The 14,105-nt window shown below is 37.5% G+C and overlaps 1 protein-coding gene across 2 annotated transcripts in view; it reads right to left on the reverse strand.

The window, feature by feature from the left end:
• The window catches only part of casq1b (calsequestrin 1b), a 104,265-nt gene that overhangs the window by 39,668 nt on the left and 50,492 nt on the right, over positions 1–14,105 (reverse strand). The window contains exons 2-3 of one of the 2 annotated variants that reach the window (XM_051919850.1): positions 11,320–11,352; positions 1,860–1,953 (exon numbers count right to left, since the gene is read on the reverse strand). In XM_051919850.1, the coding sequence (XP_051775810.1) occupies positions 1,860–1,953; positions 11,320–11,352 (127 nt within the window). The remainder of the gene's footprint in view (positions 1–1,859; positions 1,954–11,319; positions 11,353–14,105) is intronic. The other variant, XM_028821599.2, reaches the window with a different exon arrangement.

Below are 14,105 nucleotides of genomic sequence, written 5' to 3' on the forward strand. Positions count from 1 at the left end.
TTACTCTAGCTATGAAAATTGTTCCTATTCCATATAAAAGATTTAGCTGTTCTTACTTAGTAATACCTGTACTCCAGGATATGCACTGAGATAACATGAGGCAGGTGGTCATAAAACAAGAAATACAATCAGTGTAGTCAGTAGAGCCTTTTGTTACAGATTTCCCACCTGAAGGATGACCCACCTGGCATTGTCAAAGACGCCCCACTGGCCTCACATTAAGATCTGAGGCGTAAGAGCTGGTTGCTAGAAAGGCTGTTGATGTTGGAGTTTAGCAACTGCGTCAACCTTTGCAATCTACTGTTTTTAATCCCCCCCCCCCCCCCCTTTTCTTTTGCTCGATGTCGCACAAGGAGCCACTAATTTTGAGCAAGCTAAACCTGTTAGGTTTGAAATAATAATGCAAAGTAGATAAGGGGCATTGTCATGACTTAGAAGACACCCCCAATATCCAGATCTTTGTTACAGTCCGGATTACCTTGTGATATACTGAAGCATATTCAGAGATTGGCTAGACACCTAAATGGATTCTGACTTTCATTTTTTTAAGGATCAGAGGTTTCATACATTTGTTTTTTTTCTTAGATTTGCATAAAACTTGCTTTTGCTTTTATCTCCTCCGTCCCAGTTATACTTAGCTTATTATATCTCTATACATGTGTGTGTGTGTATGTATGTATGTATATGTATATATATATATATATATATATACATATATATATATTACTGTGTGTGCATATATATATATATATATATATATATATATATATATATATATATATATATATATATATATATATATATATATATATATATGCCTCTGGGCGTATCTTACATCCGCTTAGCAAACATAACAAGAGAACTACTTAATGGATTTAGATTGGGTTTTTTTCTCTAGAATTTGCTTGAACATTCTGGTTGATTTTGCGACTTCTCTTGTTGCGCTAAGAATCATAGTTTGCTTACAGGAGCGAGATATTCACGCTAATCGGAGACAGAGGCTGCGGGCCGAGAAGAGGGAGAAATGTGACGTCAGGAGTAGGGAGCTGGGCAGGGCCCTTCTCACTGTCCTGTTTCACTAATATGCGGGTGGAGCCGTGGAGGACAGATAGTAAGTGTGTGTATGTGTATATATGTATGTATATAAATATAAATGATAGTATTACATACTGGCAACCACAGTGGCACATGGTTCAGCTTGACTGTCATGCAATGCCAGGAGACTGGCCTACTTGTTGTTTCAGCAGCAGTTGTACATTTTTCCCCACATCTGCTGGTGTTTTTCACCAGATTATCTGTTTTCCTCCCACATTCCAAAGAAATGCATGTTAGGTTAAACTAGAAAGTGGCTTTGTGTGAGTGAGCTGGTGTGCGTGTGTAAGGGTGTATGTGTGTTTGTGTGTGTGTAAACATGACCAGCATTGAAGTGGTGTCCTGTCTAATGTCGATTTCTTGCGTTTTGCTGTATTCTGCCAAGACAGATTGTATCTGCTTTGTACTGAAATAGCAGGCTCAGAAAATAAATGAATGGGGATTAACATTTTTGCATTATTATAAAAACAGTTTAAAAATAAATGTCTGCAGATATATAGTTGTATTTGCTGGTGTATATTGTGTAGTGATTTCTGTATTTTATAGCATCCTATTTTTTGTAAATGAAATGTTATTTAGTGCCTTTGTTAAAGAGCACTGAACTAGTATAATATATAATGAAATAAATAGAATGTATAGGTATTTATTAAACTTCTTGATTTTACAATACAATTTCTATATTTAGTATATGTTTAAAGTGTAACTGGTGCTGTGTGCATTAAAACATCAGACATAAGTGTAATCTTCTGGACCATGAGCTATCCTACCTAGTTTTTTGGCAAGAGCAGCGTCCTTTTCAGTTTCCACAAGACCAAATCCAATATCTTCATCTTCAAGATCTTCCAGGACCTGAGCAGCAAGCTGTAAGACATTGAAAAAAATATAGATTTGTTTTAATTGTCTCCTTGTGAAGATCACTCTGACTCATCCTACAGTTTTGGCTTAAGGATCAACATTTCTGTTTCAAAAAGTGCCACTTTCACGCTCGTTCTGTCGTGCCGCTTTCTATCTGAACTTCATCTGCTTCTCTTCTACATTGTGCTTAACATATGAGTACATTTTAAATACTTCAGTATGAATGAAATTGTAGCCATGCAGCCATGTTTCATGCACAGAGCTTTAATTGTGAAAGACAGCAAAAAGAAGGTGCTAAAGGATTGGTGTTGAAACTCTTAATCTGGCTGTTAAAAATGCCAAGTATGTTCCATGCTGCATTCTTCTGAGTCAGAATGACTAGCATTCATCTATGCATGAGAGCTGAAGCACATAAACATTTCATTAACTCCTTGAAGACCCAGGATACATTCCCGCATTCTTTTCTTTCAGAGGGTTGTAGGGTCTCATGAACACTATGGTATGTACACAGTGGTCTTTGCACTTTCCCGTTTTCGGTTTTAAATGGCAGACTGGTATCATCTGCAGGTCATGTATCTTTTCAAATGGTTAATAATGACACTTGGGATGGTTCAGTCTGTGATTTATTATTTAATCTGTTGAAAAGCATGAAAGGTACCTAAAGCAACCTTTCTTGTTATAAAGACAGGAAATGCATTGTAGTTTCATGTAAGGGAAATATTTTAATATTATTGACTGTGCATATTCTAGAAATATTTTGTGAACAAAATGAACATGTTCTTAGCTGTGTGAAATAAAGTTAAAATACAGGACATGCTTACCAACGCCTGTCATCAGTTATCTTGTCATAAAATTATTTTGTTATGTCATGCTTAACATCTTCTTGACTGGGCAAGAAACATTTTTACAAGCCATATATACATCTGAATTTTGGAAGTGAACCCATAAAGCTTGGAATTGTTGTTGGTTATGCACCCCGAGTAGTGATTGTGCCAGTCATGTGCTTTCTAAAGATTCCTCTATGTGCAACACCGATCCTAAACCTGTGGAACAGGCAACACACACACACACACACACTAGCAACATGGTATTTGTCTGCTCTCAAAGCAGAAGCTCACATCTTAACACAGTCGGTTACATGCTTTGGTTTCCCCTCATTATGTTCAGCTTGTTTTACTCCCTGGATTTGTGTGGGTTTTATTTACATGCTCCAATTTTCTCTGATCTCCAAGCACTTTATGTTAAGTTACTTGGTAAATGTAAATACAGAGCTGATTTCTATCTTGTGCCTGATACCACCAGGCTAAGCTCTGACTCCCTGCCATGCTTTTTCTTTTGGACAAAGCAATTTCAGGATATGTAAATTTATTGTTATTAACCTATACACATGAACCTTTGTTTATACGTTCAGCCCCCTGCTTTTGTTTACACATTAATGAATAATTTACTACTGTAGTGGTCCATGTAAGGTTGTTGTTTTATTAAAACACAGCCACAGCAGATATTGTAGCTGACTGCTGCTTTTGTCTGAGATCCTCTTATTATAATATGTGGAAATTTTATTTACCAGGCTGTCATATGACGGAGGTGAGAACAGTGCACATATTTAGTCTTTTCCAATTACCAAGTATGTTCTGGAAGGTTAGTTTGTGTATCATAATTTCCATCCATCAATTTTCTGAACTGGCTTAGTCCATTACAGAGCAGTAGGTAACTGTAGCAGAGCCCAGGTAAGTTTAGAGCCAACCCTGAAGGGGATGCCAGTCCATTGCATATATGCACCCATATTCACTTGTACTTGGCCAACTGAGAGTTACTGAGCAACCCAATTGTTGCTTAGCTAATTCTGGTGAATTAATCCTTACGTGATCCTAGTGTTACGGTGGGATAGCTACAAGATTATTGGAGACCCAGAGGTAGGCCTTGAAAATGGATGGATGGATGGAGGGGATATAAAAAAAATTCAAAGGTTCCTTCTGCCTTGAGGATAAGATTAGGAAAATACCCATGCAGTCACCACCTAGAGTTTAGGATGTCGAGGTGTGCCCTTGTGGAGTATTCAGCATTAAATAGGAGTTGTACAGAGGAGAGCTCTTTACAGTTTTATTGGAGAAGTTTGACAAAGAAGAGGAGTCAGGAGACAATACCGTCAAGCAGGCTCAAAGGGTTAGTTTTTTTTTTCTTTCTTTTTTTTTTCTCGTATATGAGGTATAGGGAAAATATCGGAATCCTCCAAAAATTCAATTTTGAGAATTTGATGAATCTCGATGTTTTAGACCTCCCTGACTTTCTAATATACGAAGTATAGGGAAAGTATTGGAATCCTCCAAAAATTCTGTTTCGAGATTTTGATGAATCTCGATGTTTTAGACCTCCCTTAGTCCGAAAATACCATTTTTGGAATTTTCTCTGTGTCTGTGTGTGTGTGTATGTAAACACAGTAACTTGAGTACGCTTTCACTTGGGTCAACCAAATTTTGTATTTGATACAAAATGTAGATTTCTATCAACTTTTGGGTTATTTCCATTAACCAGAAGTGGTACTTTACCTTTTATTCATGCAGTTGCAGAGTCCGATTTATTCAACTTTACTTTTATAATAATTGCTCAATATATTATTAATTTGATTTGTTGTTGATGGTTCTTTAATGTACATAATATAAAAATATGGGGCGGCACGGTGGCGCAGTGGTAGCGCTGCTGCCTCACAGTTAGGAGACCCGGGTTCGCTGCATTGTATTCTCCCTCTGTCTGCGTGGGTTTCCTCCAGGTGCTCCGGTTTCCTCCCACAGTCCAAAGACATGCAGGTTAGGTGCATTGGTGATCCTAAAATTGTCCCTAGTGTGTGCTTGGTGTGTGTGTTTGTGCCTTGCGGTGGGCTGGTGCCCTGCCCAGGGTTTGTTTCCTGCCTTGCGCACTGTGTTGGCTGGGATTGAATCCAGCAGACCCCCGTGACCCTGTAGTTAGGATATAGCGGGTTGGATAATGGATGGATGAATGGAATATAAAAATATACCGTATATACTATAATTGCGGATAAGTTCTCCCGCAGATAAGTCGGGACTTGATTTTACCGTATAATTTCTGGTAGTTTATATCACCATGGGTTCCAGGGCATTTAGTTGCACTGCTCCTCATCTCTGGAACTCACTACCACAAAACATTTGGGATATTGATTCCCTACCCATTTTCAAAACCCGTTTTAAGCCTCACCTATTTACCATATATAGTCGTGGATAAGTTCTCCAGCGTATAAGTCGGGACTTGATTTTATTGTATAATTTCTGGTATTTTAAGATGTCGGTTGTATAAGTTGAATGTGGAAAACTCATGCTGTTGGTCCAAGAGATTATGATATGCTAACACCCACCTGAGAGAGTAACCAAGGAGCACATTGCCTTTATTTTCTATGTATTGTGCCTACATGACCACACAGTAATACCCGAACTATTCCGAAGCGAAGTTTGCACTATTTTGATTTTTTTTCGTATCTCACACCCTCGTACACCTTTACCGTAAGAGCATCCCTTATCTACGATGGAGTATTTGATCAGAAGAAAATATGAAGCTGGTTTTAAATTAAATATCATTAAAGTAGTGAAAGAAATTGGTAACTGCGCTGCTGCGACAAAATTCGATGTGTCTGAGAAACTGGTGTGAGATTGGAGGAGGCAAGAAGATGTAAAAAAAAATGTAAGTGTCGTATTTTTGAACGGGGGTATAAGTCAGGGTCTGATTTTATGATTAATTTTTTGGGTTTCAAGACCCAACTTATACGTAAGTATATACAGTAATCATTATCTTGCAGTTTACTCCTCAAATATCCATCCCCATATCTGAGTATACAAGAAATTCTTGGGGAGACCACTCCCGATTTTTGATAATTTTTTTCATTTGATTTCTCAATGGGTTAGTTAAGCTGTGTTATTCCTCATTAATATGCCATCCAAATACCTTTTATGAATGCATAATACCCAGCCAGCCTTTCCAGAATGGTTGTATAAATAGGACAAAGAGGAGAGCATGAAATGTTAGTGAGTGTTGTAAAAAAGTTGAACTGTTTGTCTGATTAAGTGCAATGGATAAATAAAAATGAAAATGTTTGTTTTTAATATGTGTCCCAGCTGGAAGATCTTTTTGCCAAGACGTCTCACAGGTATTTTGCTTATTTTTTTGAGCACCTGGGCAAACTATTAGTATTAGTTTTGTTATTTGCTTGAATATTTCTGTGATTGTTTTTGTTTACATCAGTTACAATAAAAATTGGTGTTGGATGTATCCTTTTCCTTAGAAAGAGCATATTTCACTTCTGTATTGCTAGCACACATATGTCATTTGATTACGTTTGCAGTGCCAGCAGCTCTCTAGTATAGTAGTTACACTTTTTGATTTTGAGGGCTTTATTGCCCAAGCTTCCTTTTGCTATTACTAAATTTTTCACCACTTGTCTCTGATTATGTCAAGGACCTGTTGGATCGAGAGTAAATTCGATGAAATGCATTGTAAAATAAAATATAATTTATGGATGATCTGAATTAATTAATGGTGTTGTGGACACCTCAAACACGTTCCACTCCATGGTTCATTCTTGTGTACTGTGCTTCTTTTCATTGATGCTCTTAGGCAACTTCCACATCACACTTAACGCAAGCAAAGTACTGTATGTTCGTAACAATTAGGTCATATTGCCGTTGCCACTGATTTAAATGTGAAAGGAAGCTGGAAAGTACCAAAACTGATTTGCAAAACCATGTGTAAGTATAACATGCTCATCTGGGAATACCTGAGATTTACTGTATGGATACTGCCTGCTTTGCGGAAAATGAGTCGTTCTGTTACGGTGTTTGCAGTTGTGTCCAGTAATACTGTGCATGATGTTTTATTCATTGCACCATATTAACCAAGACTCACTCTTCCTATAATAAAGAGCTGGCAATCTAAAATTAATTTTAAAAAATGGAAGAAACATGCAGGCAATTAAGGTTCTCATTTTGTCTGAAAGAATTTTTCAAAGAAGTTTGACAGAAATGGCATCCCATCCAGTGTTGATTCCTGCCTTGCTTCCAATGTTGCATGGATGAATAGGATGGATGGAAATGCGTATCCTCAAATTCTATTACAGCCTATCAGAATAAAAACATATCAATGAATGGAAATACACCACTCCAGCTCCGTCAAGACCTGCCAAAACATACCATTTATAGACACTACGGCAATACAGAAATACAGAATTATTTTTTTTAATAACAGAACAAAGTGTTCACTGAGCAAAAAAAAAAAAAACTTCATTACCCAAATTAAATCCGCTAGCTGTGCAATGGGTCACAAACATGTTGAATGCATGGAAATAACCAACCCAATTTGTTTAGCAAGATGAAAGCTGTATCCCTGCTTCTTCAGAAGACTACTTTGCAGCTCCTGCCAGTTTTCTTGTTAACATATTCACTGTCATATCATATCAGGGTAGAGATGTGAATGCCAAGGCTGTATGTATTTGCACTTGTAACACAACATAACTTTACATTCTCAGTATCAACAAGATGGCTTCTTACACAGTTTCAGCAATTCAATTAAGGAGTCATTTATCCCAATTCTGAGTCTATTATGAGATCATTCATGTCTGGTAAGTACAATTTTAAAATTGTAACAGCAAAAGTTTCAGAAGGAAAATATAATACTGCTGTCCCACCTCTAAAAATTCCAGTACACTAACATATTGTAAGTGCTGTTCTGGAATTTTAAATCATCCATTAGAGTAATATCTTGTCCAATGAAATTAGTTGACACTTGGTTTATGCTCATCTTACATATTTAATTTGCCTTGACATGTTTGTATGCGTGTGTTACATCTGTCTGTATTTCACTCTCCTTTATGAGTAATTTTTGCTTTCTCGTATAGGGAAAGTATTGTAATCATCCAAACATTTGATATCAAGATTTTGATGAGCTGCGGTGGGTTGGCACCCTGCCCAGGATTGGTTCCTGCCTTGTGCCCTGTGTTGGCTGGGATTGGCTCCAGCAGACCCCCGTGACCCTGTGTTCGGATTCAGCGGGTTGGAAAATGGATGGATGGATGGATTTTGATGAGTCTCGATGTTTTAAGACTACCCTGAGTTACATTTCCAAAAACATTTTTGGAATTATGTCTGTGTGTCTGCCAGTGTGTGTGTGTGTGTAAACACAATAAATTGAGTATGCTTTCACTTAGGTCAACCAAATTTTGCATACAAGTATTAGGTACAAAACGTAGATTTCTATCACATTTTGGGCTATTTCTGCTAACTGGAAGTGGTAGTTTTTTATTCATGCAGCTGCAGAGTCTGATTTATTCAATTTTACTTTTATAATAATTGTTCTATATATATTATTGATTTGATTTGTTGTTGATAGTTCTGTTAATGCATTAAATAGGAGTTGTACAGAGTAAGCTCTTTACAGTTTTACTGGAGAAGTTTGACAAAGAACAGGAGTCAAGAGATGATTCTGTCAAGCAGGCTCAATGGGTTAGTTTTTCTTTTATTTTCTCGTATACGAAGTATAGAGAAAGTATTGTAATTGTCCAAAAATTCGATGTCGAGAATTAGACCTCCCATTTTTGGAATTATGTCTATATATGTGTGTGCGTGTGTGCGTGTGTGTGTGTGTGTGTGTGTGTGTGTGTGCATGTGTGTGTGTGTGTAAACACGATTACTTGAGTATGCTTTCACTTAGGTCAACTAAATTTTGCATACAAGTATTGGGTACAAAACGTAGACTTCTAGCAACTTTTGGGCTATTTCTGCAAACCGGAAGTGGTACTTTTTTGAGTCTGATTTATTCAACTTTACTTTTATAATAATTGTTCAATATATTATTAACTTGATTTGTTGTTGATGGTTCTTTAATATACATAATATAAAAATATAATCCATTGTCTTACGGTTTACTCCTCAAATATCCATTTCCATACTGAGTCTTGGGGAGACCACTCCCGATTTTTTTTCTAATGGAGTGATCTTCTAGAAAGTTCAAAGCTCTGAAGCAAAGCAAATGCACCAGCTAAGAAGAACAAATCAAATACTACAAAAAGCAAATGATATTGTTTTTTTTGTTTTTTCCAAAATACCCATCGGACGTAATGGAACTTTGTCAGTTAAGGGCACAAGAAGCTGCTTGCCGCAGGCAGCTTCATCCATTAAAAATCCAAGAAATGTCTATTATATTTTGTGTTTTCCATAACTTTTGATTGGTATATTGTACTCATTTGACCACTGAGGACTATTATTTCTTATCCCACTATGAGTAAAGACTAGGTATAGACTGGTCAAGATCCATTGCAATTGTCATCAAAAAAACCCCAGGAAAATGTACAGAAGAGTTGTACATGTGAGGGGTAACCATTCATTCTGTCCTGCTGTCAGACAAACTGTTCTAATATCTCTTCCAGATGTTTTTACTAACCGTCCGGCTACCTTCAATAACTACATTTTATTCATTATTTCCACAACGGTTTGTGTGAAGAAATGTTTAGTGTCAATCGTGAGGGGACTATGATAAAGTCTTTTCACTAGCATTATACACTGCTTCAGTTATTTTTATTACTTCACATTTTGTTTTGTTTTTATTTTTTGCTTCTGCATCTTTTGTGCAATGCCTTTCAATGGTGCTGGATCCAAAATATGTATTCAGTTCTGATCTGCACGCTTCCTTGCTGTGTACACGCACAAGAAAGGAATGGTGCCCATTACTATAAATCCATGTCAGAAAATCAAGTGCAGCCTCGTTTGCTTTACTTAGTTTGGTAAAGGAAGAAGGAGAAGTGACGTTCATATAAGGCAATTGGAAATGAAAGCTTTTCTTTGCTCAGTTTGCTTTTAGTGGCGGAAGACCTTTTGTTTGTGTTGTTGTGGCAAAATATTGTAGGGATGACCATGCCTCTCTGTTTCCTTACTTTATTCTTTGTTACTTAGTATTGCCTAGTCTTATTTTTATATTTTTCTTTTTTCTTTCTTCATCTTGTAAAGCACATAATTGGTATGAAAATGTGCTATATAAATAAATGTTGTTGTTGATTTTCCATGATGCTGTTTTGAATGGAGAGTATTAGAAAGTATTGGCCAACTAAAAAGATTACAACATGCAAGCTTTCGAGGCAGGGGCAAGATGTAATTAATTGTAATCTTTTTGGTTAGCCAATAAAAGGTATCATTTTAGCCCATTATTTTGACTATATTTTCATATTCCAATCCCCATATAGACTAAAACTGTTTCTCTGCATCCAGAGCAGAACAGATAAAACAGTGGGATTGTCAGCAGGGAGATCCTTGTGAAGGTGCAGAAGTGTACAGTTGTGACAGAGGACCATAAGCGGTGTTGGCACAACATTGAGTTACATTGAGTTTTTTTTTCTCCTTATTTATGATTCATCTACACATCAGACTATCCATTTCAGTCGTATCAGTGTAGTTCCTGATATGCTAGATGGTATTGGCTTTGGTAAATGGCATTTGTAGAGATTTTTAAGTAAAAGTGCTTTTTTGATCTGCAAACAGGGGTTTTCCTTGCAAAGAACTGTAAATGTTCTAATAGTGTATTGTGCTGAAGCTGGGAGTGGTTGACCTGTCTTCAGAAGGTGGCAATGTCTCAATGAGCACTGATTATCTGGCATTGCCAAGCAGACAGTCAGCACATTATCCTTTTTGTTTTCTTATTTCTTGCATTCTCTCCCAGTATGGACACCACTTGCTTGTGTTTCTCCAACCAGCCATTCCCCTCATGGGTTTGTTTTTGGCTGCTCTGCTCAACCAGCCTATTCACAACCTAAGGGGCTACCTTACTTCTGTGTTGTCTATGCTTCCTACTGAGACCTGAAGATACCAGAACCCACATCAGTTAAACTGGGAAGTATGAATTGAGAATTTTTCGTATAAAGCAATCACTTCAGATTATGGATGGGGTCTATTTGTCGTTAAATTGATCATGAGTTGATCATGCACATTTTGAACATGTACATTTCTGGTTGAACACCTACTGCTACACATATGTGCGATGTTTCATCATACAGGAAGACATTGTGTTTGCAAAGGTTCTTGCCAATCACCTTTACCTATATGCAATAGAATGGTGTACGGAGGAAATGTATTAGTAGTTGAGCTGATCAAACAGCAACAGTGTGTTGTGCTCTCAGAATGCGTTTGTTTCCACTCACCTGCTTTACAATTTCAATACTAAGTGTTGACGTGGGACTCATGTTGGACTCCCCCTCATTTAAAGCTTGAATGATGCATCTCTACCATATGTAGTAGCACAGCTCTTTTGTAAAATAACACTAACTATCATGTCAGTAAAGCAGAACAGAAGGCAGCAGTCCTAAAGTCAAACTTTTTAACATACCTGATATGTCAAGGCAGCCGGGTTGGTAAGTAGCTGAAAGGAAAAGTGTAATTTTTTTTTTTTAGAATTCTGTTAGCTTTGTGGAAGTGGAAACTCTTATTTTAGCAAAAAGAAAAGTGGCAAAGAATAGTAAAACTTTTTTCTGTGGGGCACCTGTGGCAGCTCTCAGCCACCAGAAATTACACCAAAGTGGCACAAGTCAGTTAAAAATCCTTTTATTACCAAAAAAAAAAACACTACAGTGAAGAACATACAAAGGAGGAATACAGAGTTCAAAGAATAAAAAGCAAAATAACAAAAAAATACTGCCCTCTGCAGCTCACTAGCAGGTCTATGACCCCTGTCTCTTAGGTGGACTTACTTGTCCACTACAGAACCACACCAAAGCACTGCCTTCCCCATTTCTCATTTTCTCTCTTTCTCTCCACTTTCTAGCTGGCCTTTCCTTCATTAACTCCATGTTTATCTCATTTGTATCGCACCTCTGCACTTCGCATGCCTTTGGCCACAAGGCAGCATTAAACACCACCCAAGGGTCAGTTTTAGTTAAGCCTAAACATCCTGTTTTGGGCCTTCCATTTGCTCAGAGAAACCAAGCAGCTCATGGCACCCATAAACTGCTTCCAATTTGAATTACAGCAAGGACCCATATATTCCTTTCTGGGTATAAGTCCCCTGAACCAACTAGAAGGTGGCATTTCTTCTTGTGTCTTACTTATTTTTGCAGTCCAGGAGCCAGGCATCTCTACCCACTTCTTGATCGCCTACAGCTTAGCATTCTGAGGATGAATGGCTTGCTTTCAGCCAGACTAGCTACTTGTTACCCTTATGGCAGTAGTGAACCTGCCTCTTGCATAAAGAAGCAACTGCTCTCTAGTGAATGGTACCTCCATGCTGACAATTATCTACAGTGCCTATCCTGTTGCCCGCATGGATTCTGTGCATTTGACTCTCTTCTGCTGGGTGCCTTAAAGGGGATGCCCTTTATACCTGACAACATTTAACCAGCTGGACTGAAAATACTTTCTTGTGTACACTTTGAAACTTTCCATGATTAATATAGAAGTAGTTAAAATGCTATAATGAGACCTAGACCATTGTCAGACTTTGTCACCTGAAATACTTTGTCTTGATGAGGACAGTGCTGCCCACAAGTCTCAAGAGAACTGGACTGGATTAAATGATTGCTCTACCCCCTGCTTGTTTCGCTTGCCAACCCCTAGGCCGGTGCTACGCGCTAGCAACTTTGTGGATCTGCTACTCGCATATGGGGAAGTGGATGTACAATTTAAACAGATTGTTTTTTTCATGGGAATTCTTACATATGCATAATAGAACTAACTATTTTACATTACAGCTAGTAATTAACCATAGTAAAAAATAGTAAAATATAATAAATTGAAAGAAAATGATGTTTCATGTTGTGTTAGAGGTATTCGTTACGTAGGGGAAGTGACGGTGAAGATGGTAGGGATGAGAACGGCGCTGGTACGCAGGTGCTGCACGGCCACCCTGCTGGCCACTGCCGAGAAGTGATTCTACAATAAAATAAAAATAAAAATAGGATTGACCTTGGGGGTCAATCATCACCCCGAAAGCGGATAGTAGATGTCATGTAGTATATGTGTACTAAATTTCAGGTCAATAGTTTAAACGATTTGAGAGCTACAGGTGATTTAAAATCCTTGACAGACAAACGGACAGCCATGGTAGCGTATTATATATAAAGATATTTCTCTGTACCTTGAAAAGAGTTATTGAACATTTTACAAAGCAATTATTATTTAGTCATGTTTTTTCATAAAGTTGCCTGGTGGTGTCTGTATGTAGCGTTCATGTTTTTGCGCCAGTGACAGTGCCGTCCTTACAAACCACCCAACTTTGGTAAGTAAGGTTTCCATGTCTTCTGTATGCAGATTTGTTTTATTTACCCATGTCCCACGCTGATGACGTTATTAACGCTGAGTTATCTGAGTACCATAAAATAAGGATCAGAATACAAAGGAAAATTGTATAAAAAAACAGTGGAACTGATGCTAAAATATGTCTAGAAGCCTCAGAATCTGAAATATAGCATTGTAGTTGATCATAACATTAAGGGACCTCGCATTCATGTTCACAAATTTCTGAGTAATTCAGCTGTATCAATAGATTACTAACCAGTTTTCTTGCGTGCTGGGTTGTGGTACTCCATAACACCTTTATTGGTGGTTGTCTGGTTCAGTGGATTGCAGTCTGAACGTTACATGCTACATTTAATGCTTGAAATCTGTGACCCTTTCACCTCAACAACAAAAGAGCAGATGCCACCTTTCATATTTTTGTCCATGGTCTTCACCGCTCACTTGCTTCTTTTAGAGTATGAATACTAAGTTGTTTTAAACAATGTCACAATGAGCAAAACATACTAAAAATTAAGTCTTGGAGTGTCCCCCTGATGAACTGGTGCTCCTGTGGTTTTAGTTCCAAATTTGAACTTGATGATGTCCGCATAGCGTGTCTTCCTATATGCTGTCGAGTAATTTAACTGTCGTAACACTATGAATGTTTTCATAAGCTTTTTCTACAACTGTTAATAAAACAATGAACCACTAATGATTTTGGATTTATAAAAGACATTGTGCTTGACAAGTGTTTTTTATCCCATAGTAACTAGCACCTATTAGAAATTAATTTAAGTTCACACTACCAAAGTTTAATTAACTAGCACTTTGTGCTTTTATATAAAATCAATATACACTATATTGTTGAAAGTATTAGGACACCTGCCTTTAGACACACTTGAA

Source organism: Erpetoichthys calabaricus, chromosome 16 (genome assembly GCF_900747795.2).
Source record: "Erpetoichthys calabaricus chromosome 16, fErpCal1.3, whole genome shotgun sequence".
Classification (NCBI taxonomy): Eukaryota; Metazoa; Chordata; class Cladistia; order Polypteriformes; family Polypteridae; genus Erpetoichthys; species Erpetoichthys calabaricus.